General features: G+C 40.1%; 2 protein-coding genes across 2 annotated transcripts; both read right to left on the bottom strand.

Annotated features, from left to right (window-relative positions):
• Positions 1-3,156: 3,156 nt before the first annotated feature.
• On the bottom strand, positions 3,157-15,594 carry LOC308687504 (uncharacterized protein). Its single transcript, XM_081360080.1, has 4 exons — positions 15,531-15,594; positions 14,860-15,027; positions 14,346-14,721; positions 3,157-5,188 (listed from the first exon to the last, which is right to left on the bottom strand). Exons 2-4 carry the CDS (start codon positions 15,025-15,027, stop codon positions 4,029-4,031), a joined length of 1,704 nt encoding a protein of 567 aa, XP_081216206.1. The 5' UTR covers positions 15,531-15,594; the 3' UTR covers positions 3,157-4,028.
• Positions 15,595-16,383: 789 nt separating this feature from the next.
• On the bottom strand, positions 16,384-25,343 carry LOC308687494 (uncharacterized protein). The gene is made up of 5 exons (XM_081360068.1): positions 25,333-25,343; positions 24,677-24,844; positions 24,111-24,471; positions 19,234-21,891; positions 16,384-17,895 (listed from the first exon to the last, which is right to left on the bottom strand). Exons 2-4 carry the CDS (start codon positions 24,842-24,844, stop codon positions 20,480-20,482), a joined length of 1,941 nt encoding a protein of 646 aa, XP_081216194.1. The 5' UTR covers positions 25,333-25,343; the 3' UTR covers positions 16,384-17,895; positions 19,234-20,479.
• Positions 25,344-25,721: the final 378 nt, after the last annotated feature.

Below are 25,721 nucleotides of genomic sequence, written 5' to 3'. Positions count from 1 at the left end.
ATTGTAAACTGATATATTACTTTGGTCACTTTCACTGGTAAATACAGGTTTGACTCCCGTTGCACATTAATACAGACAGTATTTGAGGCGCTACTGAAAGTTGATTTGTGAACGAGACATTTCAAGATTCACACCTGTAAGTAGATGCAGTTGTTAATCCCAAAAACTAACAGTGTGACCTTATAACACGGTACTGTACCTGTAGTGTATTATTTCATTTCCATGTCTGGATCATTTCAGCAAGTGACTGAGGGAAATAAGACTCATTTCATGCCATCATGTTTTTCAGTATTAAATAACTGCTAACAGAATTAGGCCTCGTCATTCTGTTTGTGTGATTTAATTCCCCCATAAACACACTTCACTTCAACAGACACTGATCTGCACATTACAATGAATTAAAAGTTGTCACGAAGAAACAGATTTTCATCCAGAGGATTCATTTCTACACAGTTAATAATGTTCGAGAACAGGGGCATTAAATCCTGATCCTGGAGGGCCAACATCCCGAACAGTTTAGCTCCAACACACTCGCCTGGAAGTTTCTAGTGAGTCTGAAGACATTTGCTGTGTTCAAAATCACCCCCTGTACCCTCATTCACTATTCCCTACTTTAGTCCACTAATATAGTTCACTTGAAGGAGTGAATGAAAACGAGTGGGTGATTTCAGACACTGAGTGCACTGAAAGGGCTGCCGCTTTTGCATAGTTTGTGCTAGTTAATAATCATTTGAAACTGGCAGCTCCAGTAGTGAGATAAGATTTATCTTGAACTCTGTCATGGAAATTATGAATAAACCTTATTGAAAGGTATAGTGGAGGATTTTTCCGAATTTTAGAAAAGAACCGCCCTCTCCACTTGCACATGCACAACACTCTACCTGCTCCTGAGAGGGAACGCCTATTAAACGTGTGCGAGAGAGCATGCACGAGGAAAACTGGGTGAATCTAAACTCTGTTTACAATTTGCTGTCGGCATCGCTCATACATGCTTACTTGCAAGCACGTACGACGGCCTTACGTAAACATATCACCAGAATGATTGACAATTAGGAGGACCAATAGTCTTGATGATCCACCCGGAAAAAGAAAATCCTCCACTATAGCTTTAAACAATTTAATAATTAATTAAAAAGCAATTTATACCTGTATGATATTACGCTGTAGTCACATTGGACCAGCAGTTTGGAAAATGGATGGATGGATGGATGATTGAGCTGCGGGCACCATCTTCTGGATAGATGCAACCCTCACAGTGCATTATGGATATTCTCAAGCCACTGATTGCACATTGGTTGTACACTGTAATTGCAGTGTATTGTGGGATAGAATGAGTGTACTCGATAAAGTCCACTCCGGTTTCAGACACCAATACAAATGTTGTCTCCTCAAATAGTGCCCTATTTTAGGGTATAGGGGGCAATTTCAGAAACAGCTCTTGATTAGCTGGTTCAGGTGTGTTTAATTATGGTTGGAGATAAACCATGCAGAACAGGTTGGGCACCCCTGCTCTAGACGCATTCAATTTCAATTTATTTATAAAGCACAATTAAACAACAACTGCCATTGACCAATGTGCTGTACAAACTGGATAACCAGTAAATAAAATACAAAGACACAAGTAAACAACAAAGCATAAAAAGACTTATGAATTATAAGCCAGATCAAATAAAAATTATTTTAACTTTGATTTAAAAAAATATATTGTGGGAGCAGTTCTGATTTGAACAGTTGTCTCGGTGCGGATGCGGAAAATACCTGGTCACCCCTAGACTTCAGTGTGGTTTTAGGGTGCTTTCACATCTGTAGTTCAGTTCATTTGGTCCAGACCAAGGGCGAAAATGTTTACTTTGTAGCATTTTTCTGCCGTTTTGGTTCCTTTTCACACCACACTGACCGCTCTGGTCCAAATCAGTTTATGAGTTGATAAAACAAACCAAAATGCAGTCACGTGACAACATCCACATCACTCATTGGCCAGATGTGTCTTGAACGCAATTCCATAACTGCACTTCGATTGGTCAGAATTAACGTGCGGGAAAATTCCAACAGAACTTGCGGAAGTAAACGAAGAGGTGGAAAATCCGGCAGACAACACGCCGCAGTTGACTATGGTGAGACGACTGCATGGGCTGAATGCATCCCTGGTTATATTTTATTATATAGTTTGTCTACACCACTTTAGACAAACAATAATATTTGGGAACGAAATTATCGAAAATAATTTCTTATTTATTAATAATTTAATAATTTATAATTTATATCAGTTAATAATTTCTATCAGGCTCCGCACCTCCTCACAACTCCAAGTTTGTCGGCGAGCTGCCATGTTTTAAGTGCAAACTGTCAACAAACATTTCTCCTCATCAGAGTTCGTTTAAAAAGCGTACCGAGACCTCCTCAAAGTACTCTTGTTTGGTCCGCTTTTTGTGCGCACCTGAGTGCGATTACCGCATTCACACCTGCCCAAACGAACCGCACCAATGGGGAAAACGAACTCTAGTGCGATTCAACCGAACTAAATGAGGCAGGTGTGAAAGCACCCTTAGAGACCACTAAGAGCCTCTGATTGGCAGACCCAAGACCTCTCTGGTAGATAGTCAATCAACTGGTCAAAGAGGTATTGGGTGCTAAACCATACAAAGATTTAAAAACCAATAAAAGCACTTTAAAATCAATTATGTGGCAAACTTGCAACCAATGTAGAGGATGTAGAACAGGGGTGACATGCTCATAATAATAATAATAATAATTTGTTACATTTATATAGTGCTCAGGCTTACGAGCTCCCATTAAAACTCTGGAAGCTGCATTTTGACCCATCTGAAGGCGGTTTAAATAAAATGGACTAATCCCCAAATAGATTGAGTTGCAATAGTCAAGCTTTGTGGTGATAAAAGCATGGATAACTCTTTTAAAATTATTAAAAGAGAGAGAAAGGACTTTGTTTTTACCAGGGCACGTAATTGATATAAACTTGACTTCACAACTTGATTAACTTGTCCGTCCAGCTTTAAAGTGCCCCATTATGGATTTTTGAAAATGACCTTTCATGTAGTGTGTATACCTATTACCTATAACTGTGTCTATTAATGCAGATTGTCTGTCGTTCTCACTACTCTGAGGAAAGATTAAGCATGGAGCAAGATTTGTTTTACCAACATTTATGTTTCATCAGTCATTCACACTAGAGCTCGGCTAATGTATGCACTGTTATTGATACAGTTTCCACATGTTCACTGCAATAAATTAGAAAAATACTCGGTAAATAAATAAGTACAAGGAAAATAATTGATTTGTTAATGGACATGCACTTGATAATGCTGATGGTGAGGAATTACAGTTGCAACATCTCATAATGTCCCTCAAACTGAGTAGTGTATCACTGAGAAACGTCCTGCTCGAGTCGTCCTTGAAATGGTGGTTCGGGTTGAATAACTAGTTCTCCCAGTGTTTCATCATCGGACTCGTGCTTGGACTGATATGGTAAAATTGACGCCATTGTTCGTGTCTGTGTTTAGTTTTCGGTGTAAGAAGCCTCAGGACACGCAGAGCTGACATTGTTATGGCAATGGCCGTTTTTGTATTCGACGCGCGCTGTACGCGGTAGACCAATCACAACAGACTGAGCTTTCAGGCCAATCAGAGCAGAGTAGCTTGCGGAAAGGAGGGATTTGGAGAGATTGATTCATCTGACGAGTCGTTTGAGAGTCATTGAAAATGTGGTGATGTATATTATGAGACAGTGAAACCATTTTTTGACTTTTAATGCAAGTAAACCTGTTGAAGGAGACTCCAAAACAACATTAGGAAACTTTAAAATAGCATAATAGGAGCACTTTAATGCGCTGTCCAGTAAAAGACCCAGATTTTTTACATATGGCCTAATATAAGGTGCTAAGACACAGAGATTTAAGTTTGGTCTCCTTTGGACATTCTAGTTTTAGGTATTTTACAACCATAACGTTCCTGTAACAATGCAAGGTGTTTTTTTTTTAACACAACCTAAAAATAATGACATGATGAAGCTATGATGATTCTGGAGCGGCGTGTTTCTTCTGGTGAGTCTGAAAACCCCATTTAAAAGAGAATCTCTCACCGCAGATGGAGCAGCGGTAAGGTTTCTCTCCTGTATGCCATCGCTCATGGATCTTCAGGTCACTTGATCGAGTGAAATTCCTGTCACAAAGTGAGCATTTAAAAGGTTTTTCTCCTGTATGAGTCCTCTGGTGCATTTGTAAGCCACTTGAATTAGTAAAACCCTTCCCACAATCACCACAGTGATATGGTTTCTCTCCAGTGTGAACTCTCAGATGAACTTTGAAATAAAATGGACTAGCAAAGCTCTTCCCGCAGTAGGAGCACAGGTACGGTTTCTCTCCAGTGTGAGTCCTCTCATGGGTTTTCCGGTGAGTCGAATGATAGAAACGTTTCTCACAGTGTGAACACTGATACGGTCTGTCATCAGAATGTATTTTTTGGTGTAACTTCAGAGAACTAGAGTTTGTAAAGGTTTTCTCACATTCACTGCACTGATACGGCCTTTCACTGGTGTGTGTGAGTAGATGTTTCCTCAGACTGGTTCTGCATTTGAAGCTCTTCTCACAGACGGGACACTTGTATGGACTCTCATTGGTGTGTATGAGTAGATGGTTGTTCAGATGGGATCCCTGGTTGAAGCTCTTCTCGCAGAGGGGGCACTGATATGGCCTCTCATTGCTATGTGTGAGTTGATGGCTCTTCAAATGGGATCTCTGGTTGAAGCTCTTCTCGCAGTGAGGACAGTTGTACGGCTTTTCACCAGTGTGGATTCTTTTATGCATTGTAAGATGTTGTTTGGTGCGGAAATACTTGTCGCACTCGCTGCAGTGTAAAGTCTTTTCGCTGTGTGTCTTTATATGAGCTCTCATATTATAAGGAGTGGTGAAAAAATCCTTCCCGCACTGTTCGCAGCGAAACTCCTTCTTCACACTGTGCTCTTTTGAATGAAGCCTCCTCTCTTTTGAGGTTGAAAAGCTGATGTCGCATATCTTGCAGGTGAAGTCTTTCAGTTCTGTGCGTTTTCTCTTACTTTTTGCTAAATGACCCTGTTTGCTGAATGTTTTTCCACAGGAGAAACTCTTCACTGTCTGTCGCTCTTTGGATGTAGAGGCAGTTTCTCCATCAGAAGATGAACCAGCGATGTCTTCTGAAAGGAGCAAAATGGGCATTAAATACAGAACTTTTATACTAAAGCTGAATGATCAGTCAAAATAAAATTGTGTTGGATGTGAGAGTAGATAGGACAGAGATGATTTGTTCAAACGGAACAATCTAGGACCATAAATGAAGTGGGTAGCATCCAGTCTAAGTTAACTAACAAACTTCACCGCTGTAAACAATGAACCCTTGTAAGTTCAATCTTTAATGGTGTCTTATGATTCAGCCTCAATTATCACCCCGCAAGAACAATTACAGCGCTTTGCAACTATAGGACAGGAAGAGTTAAATAAACTTATCATTGCATCTAAACCAACAACGTGTTTATTAGATCCAATACCAACTAAACTACTGAAACAAGTGTTACCTGTAGTGGAAGAGCCTCTTCTCAATATTATTAACTCGTCTTTATCCTTAGGTCATGTTCCAAGAATATTCAAGTTGGCAGTTATAAAACCTCTTATTAACCTGTTAAGCTTCACCAGTGCGTCGGCGCACTGAAGCGTTTTTTATTTATTTAACCCTCCTATTACCTTTGGGGTCAATTTGACCCCATTCAGTGTTTAACGTCTCTAAATACATACTTAAAAAAAAAATTTTTGCTTCATATTTAAAGACTTTTCCTAATTTAATGGGGACAACTGGGTAAACATAAAATTAACATGATGATAGGTTTTCAATGTTCTGTACGTACTTTTGTAGCATCGGTGTTCTTTGGGGTCAATTTGACCCCAGGCTCATTTTGCTGTATAAAACCGTATAAAACATATAAGAAATATCAATTTTTTTTTGTTGTTCACATTGGTGATTAGGCACAAATCCCACATTTATTTTGGATGATATTGAGGTCATTATAAATTGAGATTTTATGATCTTCAAAAACCTTCACTCTGCTTTAGGGCCCTAACCTGACATTACCGTATAGGCCTACTTGAAGTATTGCGAGAACCACTGATAGTTCACACGATATAGTGGAGGGGGGAATCATAATTCTCACAAGAAATTAGATATTTCCAGTGCCAATTATATATTTCCAGGGAAAGGAAAACATAATTCTTGCAAGAACTTTGATATTTTGTGCTGTGGGGGAGGGGAAAACATAATATAGGGGATGAGCAAATGTATGAAAGCTTCCACAGAAGCCTTATAAACCATTTCTCTTTGTGAGCTCTCTCTTTATGCTCTTTCTCAATTGAAAATGACCTCTTAGCAAATTTTTTTTGGGGGGGGGGGGGTTTGGGTTCTATACGGACCTGTTCGCCAGCAAGACACCAGTCGACCCGCCCGAAATGCAGGACGATGCCATACCAGCCATCCCGTCAGTGTTGACCAGTGAGGTCAGGCATGCGATCCAGAACATCCAGAAAGACCGGGCGCCAGGGCTGGACGGAATCGGGTGGACCAATGCTTTGGGCAGCATTGGCCAGCCGTTTCAGCCGCTACATGGCGCAGAGAAGAACACCAGATCAATGGAAGACGGCCAAGACAGTGCTGTTGTACAAGAAGGGTGACCGCGAACAGCTGAGGAATTATCGGCCAATCTGGCTCCTGCCGACCGTGTACAAGGTTTTCACCAAGGTGCTGTACAACCGACTAGCCAGGCAGTTGGACGAACAACAGCCACCCGAACAGGCCGGCTTCCGGTCTGGCTACAGCACAATGGACCACATCCACGTGCTAAACCAACTGCTTGAATGCTGCCGGAAGTACAAGATGCCCTTGGTACTGGCCTTCGTAGACTACGAGAAAGCCTTCGACAGCATAGAGATCAATGCCGTACTGCTCGCCCTACAACAACAGGGCATCTCCTACGAGTACGTGGACCTTTTGCGGGAGCTGAACAGCGGATGCGCCACCAAAATCACCTTGTTCGACCGGACACTTCCCACTTGAATGACAGGGTACAGCTGTGGCCAAATTTGAAATTTTTGCTGCTTCAGTTGTTATGATGTTGATTCACATTTTTCTAGATTATTGTGCAGAGTGATCAGAGGCATTTTACATCATTTCAAAAAGCTTTATCACAAAACCCCAAATTTCACTGTTTTTGTCCTTGGCACCAAATTACCAGCTAACATCATTTTACTAATCATATCATCAGCACACAATTGCTATAAGGAAGGAAGAAGTGCTTCCAATCATTGTGTTCTTCTGTTAGCAATGGTTTCCTCCAAAGAAAGATGGAGGATCATCTTTGCATCAAAATGGCCTCCATTTACCAGATCATCAAGAGCTTCAAGAATAGAGGTTCGGCTGCAGTGAAGAAGGCTTTAGGATGTCCCAGAGTGTCCAGCAAGTACCAGGAACTTCTCCTCCAGAGGAATCAGCTAGGGAATCGTGTCACCACCAGTGCAGAACTGCTCAATATTGGCAGCAGGTGGGTGTGAGAGCATCTGCACACACAGCGAGGCCAAGACTTTTGGACAACGACCTGGTGTCAAGAAGGGCAGCAAAGAAGCCACTTCTCTCCAATAAAAACATCAAATATTGGCTGAAATTCTGCAGGAAGTACAAGAATTGGACAGCAGAAGACTGGTGCAAAGTTAATGTATCTGATTAGAACATCTGGAAAATCGATTGTCCAGAGAAGAAAAGGTGAACGCTACCATGAGTCCTGTGTCGTGCCAACAGTGAGGCATCCTGAGACTATCAATGGGAGTGTCATATTGACCACAAACCCATCCTTGATAAAATATATTGTGTAATATAATAAATAAAAAGCTATTAAAACATTAGATAACAGAATTTTAGATAAATCAGTGACATTTTGTAGTGATTTGCTAATTTGTCCATAGTCGTGCAATAGGTATTCTGGATGTATAATGGGTGGGGGTGGGGGTGGGGGGCTGGTGGTGTTTTATTTAAAGGGCTATTTAAGTAGTCAACAAAGAAACAAAGTACCTGACTTACACCTTTGGGGAAAAAATCTAATTTTGGGGGTTTAAATTGCTGGGGTCAAATTGACCCCAGTGGGTAAAAGATGTCGGTAGATTTGAGGGTAACAGGAGGGTTAATTCAAAATTACTATCAGATTTAATGTTATACCTTGACAAACTATACATCATTAAAAAGATATAAGACTCAAGTTTCAGTATTTGACCACTATTGTATTCTGAGAAACTCATAGTGACAGTTATGTCTTAATTTGTGTCAGGAGTTATGAAATGAAAAAATGAGTCGATACCTTTAATATGAATTATGCGCGTCAGCCGCTCCCATTCATAAAAAACTCTGTGCTGTCGTCATGACAGCGATACACAAAACAACGTCCCTCAGGGCTTTAGCTCAAAAATGTGCAGATTTGGAGAAATATTGATAGATTCTTTTAGATTCACATCATATTTCTATAGACAGGAATAATATTTATTGAATTTATACCCAAATGCGTCAATGTAATCTTTATGAGCGTTTGGTATTCTAATTCACAGTGTTTTCAATTCATACCAATAGCCTGAGGGCGCTATATGCACAGTAATATAGTCCATATATGGCACATGAAGAAGAGCCATGATCATGTGACATTCCAGGAAGCCTCGAACACACACACAGCTAACAGAGATCGGCTGTAATCATGCAGATAAAAGATGTTTTGAAGACAATAAACATGATTGCAATGATATCTGATTTGCCTGTGTTCTTCAAGCCATGCCAGGTATTTTTATAATAATAGATTATATTTATAATGTAATGCTAATCTATATAGACTTCATCATTGTGCATAATACTATCAAATAATATATTTTCTGTCTGATTTTTTTATCTGAAGCTAAATTAGATCACAGAAGATTATTTAAAACATTCGTCTTGAGTTATAAAGTACGTTTTGAGCATAAATATGGTTTTAATCTCATATATTGTCGTGTATTGATGGTGTGCTAAGCTAACATGCTAGCTAGCCCTAACTGTTAGTCACATGACATGGTCTTGAAAAACATTTAACTAAATACAGAGTTTTGGGCTTATTATCTTCAGATTTTAAACATAAAATGTTTAGACATGTGGCTTTAGCTGTAGTGCATTTCTAGATTGCTCCAGTGCCAATTTCAATTTTATTTTCATGAGGATGTTTCATAAAAAATAATTTCTAATAACTTTACAAAACTTTGAAGCTATTTATAACAATTTTTGTCATTACGACAATAATTAATTCTACATTTACAATAAACTGCCAGGTGTCAGCTTTCAAACGAGATCATACTTGTGCTTTTAGTACAAAGGGTTCATGAACTGTATCTGTTTTAGTTTGGGTATGTCATTTCTGGGGATTTTTCAAAAGTGGCGTTGCAGCTTAACAGGTTAAGAAACCACAATTAGATCATAATAACCTAGCAAATTACAGACCCATTTCAAATCTTCCATTTATGTCTAAAATACTAGAAAAAGTTGTGTCCGCTCAACTAGGCTCTTTCTTGCAAGAAAATGATATCTATGAAAAGTTTCAGTCTGGATTCAGGCCGCATCATAGCACAGAAACTGCGCTCGTTAAAATCACAAATGATTTACTTTTAGCTTCTGACCAAGGCTGTATCTCAATATTAGTTTTACTTGATCTTAGTGCTGCGTTCGATACTATAGATCACACAATACTCTTAGACCGACTACAAAACTACACTGGTGTTCAAGGACAGGCATTAAGCTGGTTCAGATCATACTTATCAGACCGTTACCATTTTGTCAGCGTAAATGGGGAAAAATCGAAGATAACGTCAGTAAATTACGGTGTACCTCAAGGATCTGTGTTAGCCTCTGCTATTCTCAATATATATGCTGCCACTTGGTAATATTATAAGAAAACATGGAATTAATTTCCACTGTTATGCTGATGACACTCAATTATATATTTCATCACGACCAGATGAAAACGCTAAATTATCTAAATTAACAGAGTGTGTTAAAGATATAAAATACTGGATGACATGTAATTTTGTGCTATTAAATTCAGATAAAACGGAGGTATTACTTATTAGTCAAAAAAACTGCCCACAAAACCTCTTACAATACAACTTTAATTTAGAAGGGTGTCCTGTTACTTTATCCTCTACAGTAAAAGACCTGGGTGTTATATTAGACCGCAACTTGTCTTTTGAAAATCATATTTCATATGTTACAAGAACAGCCTTTTTCCACCTTAGAAACATTGCTAAGCTACGTAACATGCTATCTATTTCTGATGCAGAAAAGTTAGTTCATGCATTCATGACCTCGAGACTAGATTACTGTAATGCTTTATTAGCTGGTTGTCCTGCATCCTCAATAAACAAGCTACAGTTAGTTCAAAATGCCGCCGCTAGAGTTCTTACTAGATCAAGAAAATACGATCATATAACACCAATTCTGTCGTCTCTACATTGGTTACCTATAAAGTTCCGTATCAATTACAAAGTATTGCTACTGACCTATAAAGCCCTAAATGGTTTAGCTCCCGTGTATTTAACTGGTCTTTAAATGGCTTCTGGTCATTCCTAGGATATCCAAGTCCACTAAAGGAGGGAGAGCGTTTTCACATTTAGCTCCTAAACTCTGGAATGGCCTTCCTGATATTGTTCGAGGCTCAGACTCGCTGTCCCAGTTTAAAACTAGATTAAAGACGCATCTCTTCAGCCAGGCATTCACATAATACTTACATTTTATACTACAGTTGAATCAGATTGAATGCATTAATATTGCGAACAGCAGCTACGCTAATTATTTCCCATATGCTTTTCTGTTGTTATCTCTTGACGCTAGTCCCGAGGTAAATACAGATCGTCAGCTCCAGTTTGTATCCAGCCTCTCATGGAAACTGCAGATTCTCCAACACCCGTGCAGAGACGACTCGGCGCCTGTGAAGAGACGACTCGACGCTGGCGATGTTTATGCCCTAAATCAATACATGATAAACTAACTGTATTTCTCTATGTACATTTCTGAAATGCACTTTCTGTAAAGCTGCTTTGAAACAATTTGTATTGTGAAAAGCGCTATACAAATAAATTTGAATTGAATTGAATTGAATTCCACTTAAAGGTGGTGAAGTATGTAAGAATGACAACTAGTGGTCGAAATAGGTACTGTTTCCAATTCTAAATATCGGAGATTGTCGTTTCTCCCGCCACCTGCTCCTTAGACTCGACGACGTTCACACAAGTTGCCAGTTTGAGCACACGTAACAGGAACGAGCGCAATGGACAATGCCTGGAAACGCACATTTCAAAGTAAAATAACTGGCTGTAGAAGTGTTTTTCAGAGAAATGATTATGTGAACATAGCATGTTTCCTCAATATATGCAAACATATTATGGCATTTTTATGCTTTAGTAGAGTGAAAAAGTTAGATACAGCACATTTAAGATGTCAACTTTGGGCAGTTTGTAAAAGATAGATTGGTTTAGAGAGGGCACAGCTTGAGCCCCACGAGGAAAATACCAAGGAGTTGTTTGATTCACTTCGTATCACATGTATAGTATATTAGCCTTCTCTGTCAGCACAGAGGGCTTTTCATGTGATAAATGCAGGGACTGAGATAAATCAGGCTGACGGAGAAAATTTCAGAACTAGAGACACGCATCCAAATTTTAATTGAGGATAGTAAGAGTGCAAGGGCTTTAGATACTGCTTTGGATGTGACTAGCTTAGTGAACTCTGTACATTGTTCAGTTCCGGCTACAGAAACCATGGAGCAGGGCAACTGGGTGACGGTGAGACGCTGTAGTCGCGGGACAAAACACTGCTCTTCCGTTCCGGCTACCATAACAAATAGATTCTCCCCACTCAGTGAAACACCCACTGTGTCTGTCTGTCTAAGTGGTGTCCGCAGAATAATACAGAATTCATAGACAATTGGAAAAGTTTTTGGGGCAGACCTGACCTGTTGAAAAGAGATGGTATTCATCCCTCCTGGGATGGTGCTGCTCGTCTCTCTAGTAATATGGCACATAGTCTTAGAGCTCAAACATGACAATCTGGGGCTCAGGTCAGGAAGCAGACAGACTGGCTAAACCGACCGTCTGCTAGCTGTCTCACGTCACTCAGGTCAGATAAATCCCATCATATAGAGACTCTTTCACCTAGATACCATCATATGAGACTCAGAGACTGTGTCTGTTCCCCGAATTAGGAAATACAAAAAACTCCCAAACCCATTTAAGGGTAATAATTTAATTGATGTTCAACAAATAAAAAACAGATATAATACGGATGAACAAATGATAAAGCTTGGGTTGCTGAATATTCGATCCCTTACTTCAAAACCACTTATTGATAATGAAATGATTACAGATTATAACCTAGATGTGCTGTGTTTGACAGAAACCTGGCTAAAACCAAACGATTACATTACTTTAAATGAGTCCACCCCCCCAATATTACTGTTATAAACATGAACCTCGTCTAAAAGGCAAAGGGGGAGGTGTTGCTGTAGTTTATTACCCTGGTAATCCAGAGTTCTCGCGAGAGCACAAGTTGAATTTGCTCAGCGAGTTACTCTGGTGTTGAATAATGATGCTCATTAAATATGCCCCTCTATCTGAGCTGCACCAATCACATCGGGTTATCTGATATACGCGGGCCAGAGGCGAGATGACGCCAAGTCATTAGTAAACATTGCAAGATGGCTATGAATGAACACCAGTTGTTTGAAACGGCTTTGGCCGCTACAATGAAAGATTTAGACTTTTTCTCTATAAGAGGAACAGAAGACGGCGCTCGAATCATTCCTTTGCAAGAAGGGCGTTTTTGCTGTTTTGCCGACCGGATACGGTAAGAATCTAATCTACCAGTTAGCTCCACTGGTAGCTAAGCGATAACATGTAATTGGTTGTAGTGTTATCCAATTGCGTGCAGTGAGATTTTCAAATGCATTCTTGGTGCCACCCCTCGAGCTGGCCGATTTTCATTAGTCAATGCCAAACCATTAATCTATTAGATTTAGGTCTGGATTTCCAGGCTAGTAATTTATAGTAATATCTTCAGAATTACTAAGTCTAGTTTCAAATATAATTCTTTTGAAGTGTTGGTGCTTAATGTAACACTATCTAGTGTAAATGATTAATCACGTTTGAGATTTGTGCTGGCTACTGTATACAGGCCACCAGGGCACCATACAGACTTTATCAAAGAATTTGCGGACTTTCTATCAGCTAGTACTGACTGCATTTAAATTCCTAATTGTTGGTGATTTTAATATAAATGTAGATAACGAAAAAGATGCATTGGGATTGGCATTTAAAGACATTCTGAACTCTATTGGAGTTAGACAACACGTGTCAGGACAAACTCATTGTCGTAATCATACTCTAGATCTAATATTATCACATGGAATCAATGTTGATGCCGTTAAAATTCTGCAGCAGAGCGATGACATCACTGATCAAGTCTCGTGTAAACTTCATTTAGCCAAGGCTGCAAAGCCGCCTCCGTGTTACAAATATGTTAGACCTATCACTTCTGCCCGCTGGATCCAGGCTGTATCCAGATCTGATGAAGGACCTACGCCTGGACACGACAACAACGCAGTCCTGAAGTGTCAACGCTGTAAAAAAAGTGTAAAACGCTGTCGTTTTATCTGTACAGAGTCCCCACGTAGCTACGCGGACGCGCTAACTAACGTCGGTGTTTGTGCAGAGGTTTGCGCAGAGATAACTGATAATCTTTTGCACCTTGGAACCTATTTCCGGGAGTGCGTTCTCGAGCCACCAGGCACTGTTTTGTGCGAACAGAAGGCTGCATGTTCAACAGATCTGATAACAGATACTTTGACATGGAAGCATGTGAAATTATCCCCTATGAGTAGCGTAACTTTGTTTTAAAAAGTGGTTGGGACAGGTGTGTGTGTGTTCGGGGGTGCTAATACAATGCTATATCAGAAACATGTACAATATACTGTATGTGTACAATATAATTGCAGAAAAAATAACATAATGCCCAGAGATAAGTTGATCCAAATTGTGATGTGTGTTATCAAACTTTTAAGGCTGTCATTTAAATAAATACATATATTGATATTTTATCACTGGGATATTTTACACAGCTGCAGCTCACAAAATGCCATTCTTAGTGTCTTAACAAATTGGCAGAATTCGCTACAAATGCTGCTCCACATGAATTTCTACAATTTAATACTAATTCTGTTACTTCAGCATATCTGGTCATAAAAGAAAGAAACATACCTGCAGGAACAAAGTCATCATCATCAACATCTTCATTCTGATCTTCATCCTCATCCTGAACATCATCATCATCAACACCCCCATTCTGATCTTCCTCCTCCTCCTCCTCATGACTCTGTTGTTGTTCCTCTGCTGTGGTTTCTTCTCCTCGTCTCTCTATCAGGTTCCTGCAGTCCTCCAGTGTGACGGAGCACATCTTCATCTGCTGTTCTCCAGCGTTACAGTCAGAGGTTTGATCAGCGGATCCATGATCCTGAGCGTCAGTATAACACAGTAAAGTGAGGCTGAGCTCTGAGTCCTGTGTGTCTCTGGATCTCCAGACTGAATCCTGAGCTTCTGTCCCATCAGTCACACACACTGAAACCTTCTCCAGATCCTGACAAACACATCATAGATCAACACAAATAAACAACAGCCAGTTGATATTAGCCTCATTACTGAGGCATAAGAAGTGAGAAGCTAACAAAACTTTGGTGTGATTGAGCTGAAGGATGAAATGATGAGCGGCTCAAACCTCTCTGTCGGGGTTGTCTCCTCTTTCTCTCAGCTTTGCCTCCAGTGACGCCACCTCTTTCTTCAGCTGACAGATTTCAGTGATGAAATCCTCAATATCCAGCATGGACAGATCCGTTCCTACTGATTTACAGCAGATCACATCCATCTGCGCTCTCATGGTCAACATCTGAAGACAAACATTACCATTATTTCATGAGGAATTTGTAATGAACTGACACTGATTTAAACTCAAATTAGCCTATTTCAGAGAATATTCATTTCAGATATAAGTGTTTAGGAGCATTTATGTTTAGTTTCAGTATTGAGCCAGCACTATGCAAGGATATTATAAAATAGTATATGACACTATTACATGTATTACTCTCTTAGTAATATAATAAACATGATACTGTCAGATTTCTACTCATTTCACCCAAAATGAATCTAGCATTGAAAAGTACCCCACTGTGTTGGTATAGTAACCGTTTACTACAAATATCATTGTTAAAACATGGCTACTGTAGAAAAACATGACATCATTTGTTATGGTTACTGTAGCAAAACCATAGCTATTCTTCATAAGCTAAGTAGGCGTGGAAAAGCTCAATTTAAGTTAATTAAAAACTAGATGCATAAAAATAACAAGCCAACAGCTAAAACGCATATATATGTCGAACAGATTAAACTCACCGTCTGAATGCTCCAGTCTTTCTTTCTTCAGTGGTTTTACCAGTAGACTAAATAACGTCACAGCGCCTCCTACAGTACGAGCGATGGAGTAAATGGTAGAGGCTTCACCAACCCTAATTTCTCTGATTAAAAATACAATTGTATTTCAGTGGCGTTACTAATAGACGAATATACTAACATGTGTTTTACGGAATTATTAAATAAAGACGATTGTTAAACAAATGTTAGTCAGTCAGCCTTTCTGTTGAAAACAACCGCGTGCAGTAAAGGAAGGTTTATGTAAAAACATATATAAAAATATTTTTGAAGACTGGGGTAACGGCCAATCAAAAGCTGCTTCGAATCACTGGGAAAAAAATACATTTGAATTTATATTTAATAGATAATAATGTTTTTGCTGTTTATTACTGTACCCCCTCCAGCAGAACACGGACAAGAAGAAATGAAGGCCAGTCACAAATACACACTCCCTGAGACAAACGGAGAGAGGTAACACAAACATCCATTCCACTGCTGTATTGAATGCTGCGATATTACTTTGGTCTCTGTCACTATGGTTACTGGTAAGTAAATAAAGTCTTGACTCCTGTTGCGTGTTCATTCTGACAGTATTCAAGGCACTACTGTAAGTTGATTTGCAAATGAAACATTTCAAGATTTCAACCTCTACGTAAACGTGGTTACCTTGACCTTAGAACATGTTACTGTACCTGTAGTGTATTATTTCATATCCATGTCTGGATCATTTCAGCTTTGTGTAACAAAGTGACTGAGGGAAATACGACTCATTTCATGCCCCCATGTTTTTCCAGTAAGTTTTAAATAACTGCTAAAAGAATTAGGCCTTGTCATTCTGTTACACTTTTTTATTCTGCAGACGCTTTTATCCGAAGTGACTAACAAATGAGGAATACAGCAAGCGATTCATTGTGAAGAGGCAAATAAACACAAGTGGTGCTCAAAATACAAAGTTTCAGACATAGCCTAGAGTAGCATAAGCTAGAGTAAGGAGGGATTAAAGGAAAGTGAAAGCTTTATTTATAGTTTTTTTTATGAGGTTATGCTCATGGAAGAGATGAGTTTCAGCTGTCTTTTGAATGTTGTCAGTGATTCTGCATTTCAGATGAGGGTGGGGAGATCATTCCACCATCAATGAACAGTGATGAGAATGTTCTGGAGAGTCATTCCGTGCCTCTCTGTGATGGTACCACACCAGAAATTACCAGGGGCCGGATGTACACCCGGTCGTAAGACTAAGTTTAACGTAAAATGCATAGTATTAATATCTGTTGCACCATCTGGGCGTAGCAAACGTCTGAGACTAAATCTTACGCCTAGTCAAAGGTAGGTGTAAAGTACGAAGTCTTGACTTGTTGGAAAATAAAGATATAAACCACTAATTCTTCACATGCTCGTCCTTGGGCAGTGAAAAAAAAAAGGCTTTACCTTCACATTATAGAGCACAGCGTCTTCTCGACATGATGCTATCCATTATCCACAGGAATCAGCTGCAAGTTTGAGGTTCGAAGTTTTCCCTGGTGTCTGCGCGCGCAATAAGTCGGCGGGCATTATGCTAATGTTTCATCTTGACGTCACAACAAAACGGCTTATGACTCGTTTGAAAAACAATTCATTTAATTGACTCAGATTCGACTCTTACTTTTGAAAGACAATAACTTAATATATGGTGCACTTTCAGATTTAAAACTTTGCAGGATGTTTTCATTCACTCAGAGCTATGTTACACACTACATGAAAGGTCATTTTCAAAAATCCATTATAGGGGCCCTTTAATTTCCTTTTGGCTCAGCAGTCGTTTTGTCATCTATTCGTTGGAGCCAATAAATTCACATTTGTAACCATAGTAACGCGAACGGCATCTCAAATATCAGTGCGGTAGAACATGTCAGCGTGTAAGCACATTGTCTACGCTAAGCGTAGCTGCGCCTAGTTGTAGTTTTAGATGGTGCAACAGGTGTAATTATTCATCGGAAAGCTTGACATAACCAAGTCCAGCGTAGAGCTTACACCCAACTTTTTTACATCCAGCTGGTGTAACCGACCCCTGGGCCTGGACGAGAGGCTATGTTGCATGCTCAGTTAGGAATGGCATGCTCTTCCTGATGTTGTCTACTGCAAACCTGCATGACCGAGCTGTCGTAGTTATATGGTCTTTGAAGGTCAGTTGGTCCTCAAAAATTAGGCGAAGATTTCTGACCGGACTTGATGGGAGCCGTATTGGCAGGAAAGATGAGGAGCTTTGCCAGGTTGAGCTGCAAGTGATGTTCTTTCATCCATGCAGAGATGTCCACCAGACAGCTTGAGATACATGTAGCTACTGTGGTCTGATGTCTAGCTGGTTATTCTGTGGGAGGAAAGATGATACCTGGTTTACAAAAAAGTTTTCGCTATGAAAGGTAGAAGCGAGACAGGTCTGTAACTATCTACAAATTACTTATTTAATGTGTTGTTTTTTAGCAGTGGGGTTAACCGAGCCTGCTTGAATACAGTAGGGAAAACACCAGCATGGAAAGATGTGTTGATCATGAGTGAGTGTGCTGGTAAAAGTGTAGGAGAGATGGCTTGTGGGTTGTGGGATTGGATCTAGAGGACAGGTGGTAGGATGACTGGAGAGGAGTTTAAAATACTTCTGCCTCGGTTAGTGGAGAGAAAGATGAGAGAAGATTTCTGGCCGTGTATGTGGAGGTCCTTTGTATGTGGAGCTGTGAACTGACTGCTGATGGGTTGTGGTTTTGTTAGAAAAGAAGTTAATGTGGAACGTTGGAGTATTTGTTAGCTTCACCAGAGATGAGAATTGTGTGGGTGAGGGAAGAGAAGATGACTGGAAACAGAGGAAAGATATGAGGGAGAAAGTGAGCACTAGTTTTGCCTGAAAGTAATTGGTAGAAGGGTTGGTGGTGCACAAGTACCAAGTTAGTAATGAAGAAATTCTTGGAAATGTGCAGAGGTTTCACCAAAATGTTGTCTGTGATGTAGTTGCTGTGTAAAATAGGTAAAGTTCGTTGCCTGATTTGAGTACCTGTGGTGATGAGCCGTTTGAGATCAAATGAGGCTAGGAGAGTGAGAAGTCAGTAGCATAAGGCTTCACTAGATGAATGTTGAAATCGCCAAAGACTACAAATGGACGGCCATCCTCAGGGAATGAGGACAGCAGCACATCCAGCTCATTTACAAAGGTACCCAGTTGACCTTGGGGGTGATAAATTACTACAATATGGATTTTAACAATAGCTGTAACTGTAATAGCATGAATTTCAAAACGAATTATTGCATAGAGAAGAGTGAGTTGAGAATTTCCAATTGTTAGAAATGAGAAGACCTGTACCTCCACCCCTCCCAGATTGGCGAGGAGTGTGAGAGAAAGAGAAGTTGTTAGAGAGAGTAGCTATTAGTAGTAAGCTAGTAGTATTAAGAGTAGATTGTGTTGCAAAGGATGGAATGAAGTCAGCTTTGTTAACTGGTGACTGACAATTCCAGAGACCCACAGAAACAGAGAGAAGTGCATTAGAAGAGGAGAAAATAGGACGCAGATTAGCAGTATTGCGCTGCCTTCTGCGTGTGATGGTAGAGTGTTGTTGAGAGACAACAGGAATGTACTGAAAGCCCATGTTGAGTATGACACTATACAGTGGGAAAGATAGTTGAACCAGAAAGGGAAAAGGAAGATACTTAAGTGCCTTACTGGTGTCCTTGCTCGGTGGAGTCACGCAGGTAGAGTCGCTGGTCTTCACCCAAGGAGTTGGTCTTCATCCTTGGAGTTGGTCTTCATCCTTGGAGTTGGTCTTCATCCTTGGAGTTGGTCTTCATCCTTGGAGTTGGTCTTCATCCTTGGAGTTGGTCTTCATCCTTGGAGTTGGTCTTCATCCTTGGAGTTGGTCTTCATCCTTGGAGTTGGTCTTCACCCGAGGAGTTGGTCTGGTAGAGTCGCGCAGGTAGAGTCGCTGGTCTTCACCCAAGGAGTTGGTCTTCATCCTTGGAGTTGGTCTTCATCCTTGGAGTTGGTCTTCACCCGAGGAGTTGGTCTGGTAGAGTCGCGCAGGTAGAGTCGCTGGTCTTCACCCAAGGAGTTGGTCTTCATCCTTGGAGTTGGACTTCACCCGAGGAGTTGGTCTGGTAGAGTCGCTGGTCTTCACCCAAGGAGTTGGTCTTCATCCTTGGAGTTGGACTTCACCCGAGGAGTTGGTCTGGTAGAGTCGCGCAGGTAGAGTCGCTGGTCTTCACCCAAGGAGTTGGTCTTCATCCTTGGAGTTGGACTTCACCCGAGGAGTTGGTCTGGTAGAGTCGCGCAGGTAGAGTCGCTGGACTTTACCCAAGGAGTTGGTCTTCATCCTTGGAGTTGGACTTCACCCGAGGAGTTGGTTTGGTAGAGTCGCTGGTCTTCACCCGAGGAGTTGGTCTTCACCCGAGTTTGTACACGCCCTTAAATTTAGCACAGCAAAGCCTATAGTCTGCAAATGGCTGAAATCGAAACTAAGCAACAGAATAGAACCAGGTATTTAAGCCAGTACTTATGCACTCTACAAACTTTTTATCTACTTACGCACTCGCTGCAGTCTCCAGTAGTGACAAATCACTTTTCCTGACTTTCCTTTTCCTGTTCTCTAATTAGCAATAAGTATAATTCAAATACAACTGGAAACGAAAGTAGAAAATACAAATTACCAGAGTCAAATTAATCTTACCTAGCAGGAAATTATTAACTAGAATTAAACTAACACTAGAATCCAATACCAAACACTGATCTGCACATTACAGAGAATTTAAAGTTGTCACAAAGAAGGGATCCAGAGGATTCATTTTTACATAGTGATAATGTTTCACAGATATTGTAGTTTTAGGTTTTACTTTTTACAAACATAAAATAACGTTACTGTAACATTGCAAAGTGTTTTTTTTTACACAACCTAAAAAATAATGACATGATAAAGCTATGATGATTCTGGAGCGGCGTGTTTCTTCTGGTGAGTCTGAAAGCCCCATTTAAAAGCGAATCTCTCGCCACAGATGGAGCAGCGGTAAGGTGTCTCTCCTGTATGCCATCGCTCATGGATCTTCAGATCGCTTGATCGAGTGAAATTCCTGTCACAATGTGAACATTTAAAAGGTTTTTCTCCTGTATGAGTCCTCTTGTGTATTTTTAAGTCACTTAGCTTATAAAAACCCTTCCCACAATAACTACAGTGATACGGTCTTTCTCCAGTGTGAACTCTCAGATGAACTTTGAAGGAATAAGGACTAGCAAAGCTCTTCCCGCAGTAGGAGCACAGGTACGGTTTCTCTCCGGTGTGAATCCTCTCATGGGTTTTCCGGTGAGTCGAATGATGGAAACGTTTCTCGCAGTGTGAACACTGATACGGTTTGAAGTCAGAGTGTATTTTTTTGTGTGCCTTTAGAGCAGTTGTGTTTGTAAAGGTTTTCTCACATTCACTGCACTGAAACGGCCTCTCCTTGGTGTGTGTGAGTAGATGTTTCTTCGGTTTAGATTCCTGGTTGAAGCTCTTCTCACACTGAGTGTACTTTGGCGGACTCTCATTGGTGTGTATGAGTAGATGTTTCTTCAGTTTACATCCCTCTTTGAAGCTCTTCTCACATTGAGGGCACTTGTACGGCCTCTCATTGGAGTGTGTGAGTAGATGGTTCTTCAGAGACGATCCCTGGTTGAAGCTCTTCTCGCATTGAGTGCACTTGTACAGCCTTTTATTGCTGTGTATGAGTTGATGGCACTTCAGACCCCATTCCTGGTTGAAGCTCTTCTCACATTGAGGGCACTTGTACGGCCTCTCATTGGTGTGTATGGGTAGATGTTTCTTCAGATGGGATCGCTGGTTGAAGCTCTTCTCACACTGAGTGCACTTGTACGGCCTCTCATTGGTGTGTGTGAGTAGATGGCTCCTCAGACCCGATCTCAGACTGAAGCTCTTCTCACAGTGAGGACATTTGTATGGCTTTTCACCAGTGTGGCTTCGCTTATGCATTGAAAGTTGTTGGTTGGTGCGGAAATACTTGTCGCACTCATTGCAGTGGAAAGTCTTTTCACTGTGTGTCTTTATGTGAGCTCTCATATTCTGAGCAGTGGTGAAAAAATCCTTCCCGCACTGTTCGCAGCGAAACTTCTCCTTCACGCTGTGCTCTTTTGAATGAAGTCTCCTCTCTTTTGAGGTAGAAAAGCTGATGTCGCATCTCTTGCAGGTAAAGTCTTTCTGTTCTGGGTGTTTTCTGTCATTTTCTGCTAAATGTTCCTGTTTGCTGAATGTTTTTCCACAGGAGTATCGCTTTCTTGTCTGTCGCTGTTTGGATGTAGAGGCAGTTTCTCCATCAGAAGATGAACCAGCGTCGTCATCTGAAAGGAACATAATGAGCATGAAATAGACGTTTTACTGTAAATTCTTTATCTGAATTTTGATCAGTAGGGATCCAGAATAACAATTGAGAGGGGGGATTTTTAATCTTTAATCCCATTCGGACAGGGCTAGTTTTCTAAACTACGTTTGAGTTACAATCCTCACAATCCCTACAATCGATTCGGACGGGACTAACATCTCTGTTTATAACAGAAGTGGTCAAGTGTTTTCTAGATGTGTGCTTTACAGAAGGTTGTGTGTTGTGTCTGCGTTTATCACTTATGTTGTATATGTCTTTTAGTTAAATATTTGTTAATATAATCTTAATTAAAAAAATGTCTGTTTAATAATAAACCCACATAAATAAGCAGATAAATCTAGACAAATATCTTAACACTGATATTAAAATGGGTATTCATCGCAGTTTCTAAAAAAGAAAATTTAAAATTAAAAACTTGCAATTAAATGAAAGCAAGACTGGTGGGATTGGATTTGATGTCTCAGAGGACCGTTGAGTTTGCCGGAAAAACCGTAGGTAATTTGCTCTGGAATTTTCAGAGGTTGTGTGAGAAAAACACAGACATGGCAGATTCAGACAGGATTAGAATAGCAAAATATCCCCATTCAGACGGTAATTATTTCTCATGGGGACGTAGGTTAATTTCTGATAAAGATATTATACTGCAAAGTGATGATGTTACTGATCACTACCTTGTGACGTGTGTACTGCTGATATTTGCCATATTGCGCCACGTTATCGACTAGGTAGAACAAGTCTCCCAGACACTATAGATAGATTCACAAATAACCTACCTGATCTGTCTCAGCTTCTCAGTGTACCCAAACACATAAAAGATAGAGGAAATGACTAGCAGTATGGGCACCATTTTCTCTAGCACATTAGAAACTGTTCAGATTAAAAAAAAGGTTAAAGAGAAAGGTACTGCATCAAGGTACAACAGTATTACTCACGCTATCAAGAGAGAAAATCGTATCGTAGAGTGCAAATGGAGACAAACTCATTTAGAGGCCTTTGGTCACATGGACAGACAGCACTTCCTGTTATAAAAAGGCTCTAAAAGCAGCTCCGCAAACTAATAGAAAGTAAACAAAACAATCCAAGATTTATTATTTAGTACAGTGCTAAATAAAAAAAAAAGTCTCAAAATGTGTTAATTTGGTTGCAGTCTGGAGCCCTGGATCAGATAAAATAAAAAAGTATTTGTGTCAAGTCTTAGTGTGGTTTAAGGCTGCAATGAGTAATCGATAAAATCGATAATGAAAATCATCGACAACAAATGTCATTAGCGATTAGTCGCGTCTTCCCACCATGCATGGAAAACTTCCGCCAGTCGTGTCAAATTAAAGCACCAAATAATGCATTTCTATGGACAAAATGCATCTAAAAATAGTGGAGAAAGAGTGAGCTGTTGCAGGATTTTGTCTAAATATCTATTGTTGGACATTAAATTTAGGTTTAAAAGTCAACATGTAATTCAAGTATTTTATGAGAGTGTTAACTAAAGGGATAACAGTGTGTAAGTAATTGAATATAAATAGGGGCTTCCACACCGCATAGTTCTAGGAAGGGTAGGTTCCCCGAGAACTAATGGTTTCCTTAGGAACATTTTCCAGGTTGCATTCGCACCCCCAGTAGAAACTCTGAAGTGACTTAAGCCACGCATGTTGTTGTGACTTATTATGACGGCACGGCAGACCTTTATTTTGACTGCACTGAGAACGCTAGCCAGAGCCACAGCGCTCACATTTTCTGTGTTTGTTAATTTACGATCTGTCTAACAGTCAATCAGCGTCACAGACAGTTCCTTTTGTGCCGAGTAAGGGGCCGTTCACATATATCGCATTTAAAAACACGTAGAAGGCACAGCTGTGCCGCTGTCTCCTCCTTTCCTAGCCGCTTGCGGTCCCGTGATGTATGTCAGTCATATAAAAGATCACTTGTTTAGCGTTCATGTAAACACTACATTCGGATTGATCAACCGGAATAAATTCAGTCCGATTGAAACAGAAGTTGTGCATATAAACGTAGCCACTGTGATATTTTACACACGTGCAGCTCACAATGTGCTGTTCTCAGGGTGTCAAATTGGCAAAATTCATAAAAAATGCCGCTACACAAATTTAGGTCAAAACATACATAATATTTTTACAATTAAATAATGGTAATTCTGTTAACTCAGTATATGATTAAACATACCTGAAGGAACAAAGTCATCAACAACTTCATTTTCATCATTCTGATCTTCATCTTCATAATTCTCATCATCATTCTGATCTTCCTCCTCCTCCTCATGGCTCTGTTGTTGTTCCTCTGCTGTGGTTTCTTCTCCTCGTCTCTCTATCAGGTTCCTGCAGTCCTCCAGTTTGACGGAGCACATCTTCATCTGCTGTTCTCCAGCGTTACAGTCAGAGGTTTGATCAGCGGATCCATGATCCTGAGCGTCAGTATAACACAGTAAAGTGAGGCTGAGCTCTGAGTCCTGTGTGTCTCTGGATCTCCAGACTGAATCCTGAGCTTCTGTCCCATCAGTCACACACACTGAAACCTTCTCCAGATCCTGACAAACACATCATAGATCAACACAGATAAAGAACAACCTGTTGATATTAGCCCCTTTACTCATCAGTTATCTCTAGTGGGTATATTGGTTATTTGTTTGCATATTTTGCTGCTGGCTTAATTTGAGATGTGCGTAAGAAGTGAGAAGCTAACAAAACTGTGGTTTAATTGAGCTGAAGGATGAAATGATGAGCTGCTCAAACCTCTCTGTTGGGGTTGTCTCCTCTTTCTCTCAGCTTTGCCTCCAGTGACGCCACCTCTTTCTTCAGCTGACAGATTTCAGTGATGAAATCCTCAATATCCAGCATGGACAGATCAGTTCCTACTGATTTACAGCAGATCACATCCATCTGCGCTCTCATGGTCAACATCTGAAGACAAACACAACACAATTATTACAAGACGCATTTGTAATGAACACGAGATTTTAACTCAAAATATTTTGGAGAATATTCAGAAATGTTTATTTCAGATGTAAAATTGTATGAGGGTTTATGCATAGTTTCAGTATTGAGCCAGCACAATAACAACAAGCCAGGAATATTTTAAAATTACATTATTACATGTATAACTCATATATTATCAGATTTCTACTAATTTCTTCAGAAACCATGAAAAATTGAAAAGCATCTAGCACTAAAAATTAAGCATTGTGTTAGAATTGTTTACTACCAATACCATGGTTAAAAAAATGGTTACTTTAATGAAACAACAGGACATTTGTTATGGTTACTCTAGTAAAACCAAGGTTATTTTTCAGGCAAGTGGACGAGAAAAAGCTTCAGTTAAACCCATTGAAAACTAGGACAAAAACAACAAGCAAATAATAGCTAAAAGGCATAAACAATGTAAAACTGACCAAACACCTACCGTCTGGGCGCTCTAGTCCAGTCGTCTTTCTTTAGTTTCTTCAGTGGTACCGGTAGACTACATCCTCACAGCGCCTCCTACAGTACGAGCGATGAAGTAAAAAAGAGTCTACACCAAACCTATTTTCCCTTATGTAAAATACCATTGCAGTGCCGTTTCCAAGAGAATATACTATCAAAACTTTACGTGATTATTATAAAGACGATTGATGAACGAATGTTAGTTAGTCAGCCGGTAATCGAAATGACCGTTAATTTTTTAATGACTTGAGTTCGCGGCTTTACGCGGCCAGTCAGCCCGTAAATCGAAATTACCGTTAATGTTTGAATTACACGAGTTCGCGGCATTCTGTGAAAGCCAAGAGAAAGCGCGCGCAGA

This window comes from Scardinius erythrophthalmus (genome assembly GCF_964197995.2).
Source record: "Scardinius erythrophthalmus genome assembly, chromosome: 3".
Classification (NCBI taxonomy): Eukaryota; Metazoa; Chordata; class Actinopteri; order Cypriniformes; family Leuciscidae; genus Scardinius; species Scardinius erythrophthalmus.
The sequence above is the reverse complement of the archived record's forward strand: the minus strand, read 5'-3'. Positions and strand labels throughout refer to the sequence as shown.

What these genes read in the sequence shown, in the direction of transcription:
- LOC308687504 (XM_081360080.1), bottom strand. Translation starts at nt 15,027, where the DNA reads ATGTTGACCATGAGAGCGCAGATGGATGTGATCTGCTGTAAATCAGTA. An exon ending in GAGACAACCCCGACAGAGAG is followed by an intron (nt 14,722 to 14,859) that starts GTTTGAGCCGCT and finishes TGTGTTTGTCAG; the next exon opens with GATCTGGAGAAGGTTTCAGT. An exon ending in TGATGACTTTGTTCCTGCAG is followed by an intron (nt 5,189 to 14,345) that starts GTATGTTTCTTT and finishes TGCTCCTTTCAG; the next exon opens with AAGACATCGCTGGTTCATCT.
- LOC308687494 (XM_081360068.1), bottom strand. Translation starts at nt 24,844, where the DNA reads ATGTTGACCATGAGAGCGCAGATGGATGTGATCTGCTGTAAATCAGTA. An exon ending in GAGACAACCCCAACAGAGAG is followed by an intron (nt 24,472 to 24,676) that starts GTTTGAGCAGCT and finishes TGTGTTTGTCAG; the next exon opens with GATCTGGAGAAGGTTTCAGT. An exon ending in TGATGACTTTGTTCCTTCAG is followed by an intron (nt 21,892 to 24,110) that starts GTATGTTTAATC and finishes TGTTCCTTTCAG; the next exon opens with ATGACGACGCTGGTTCATCT.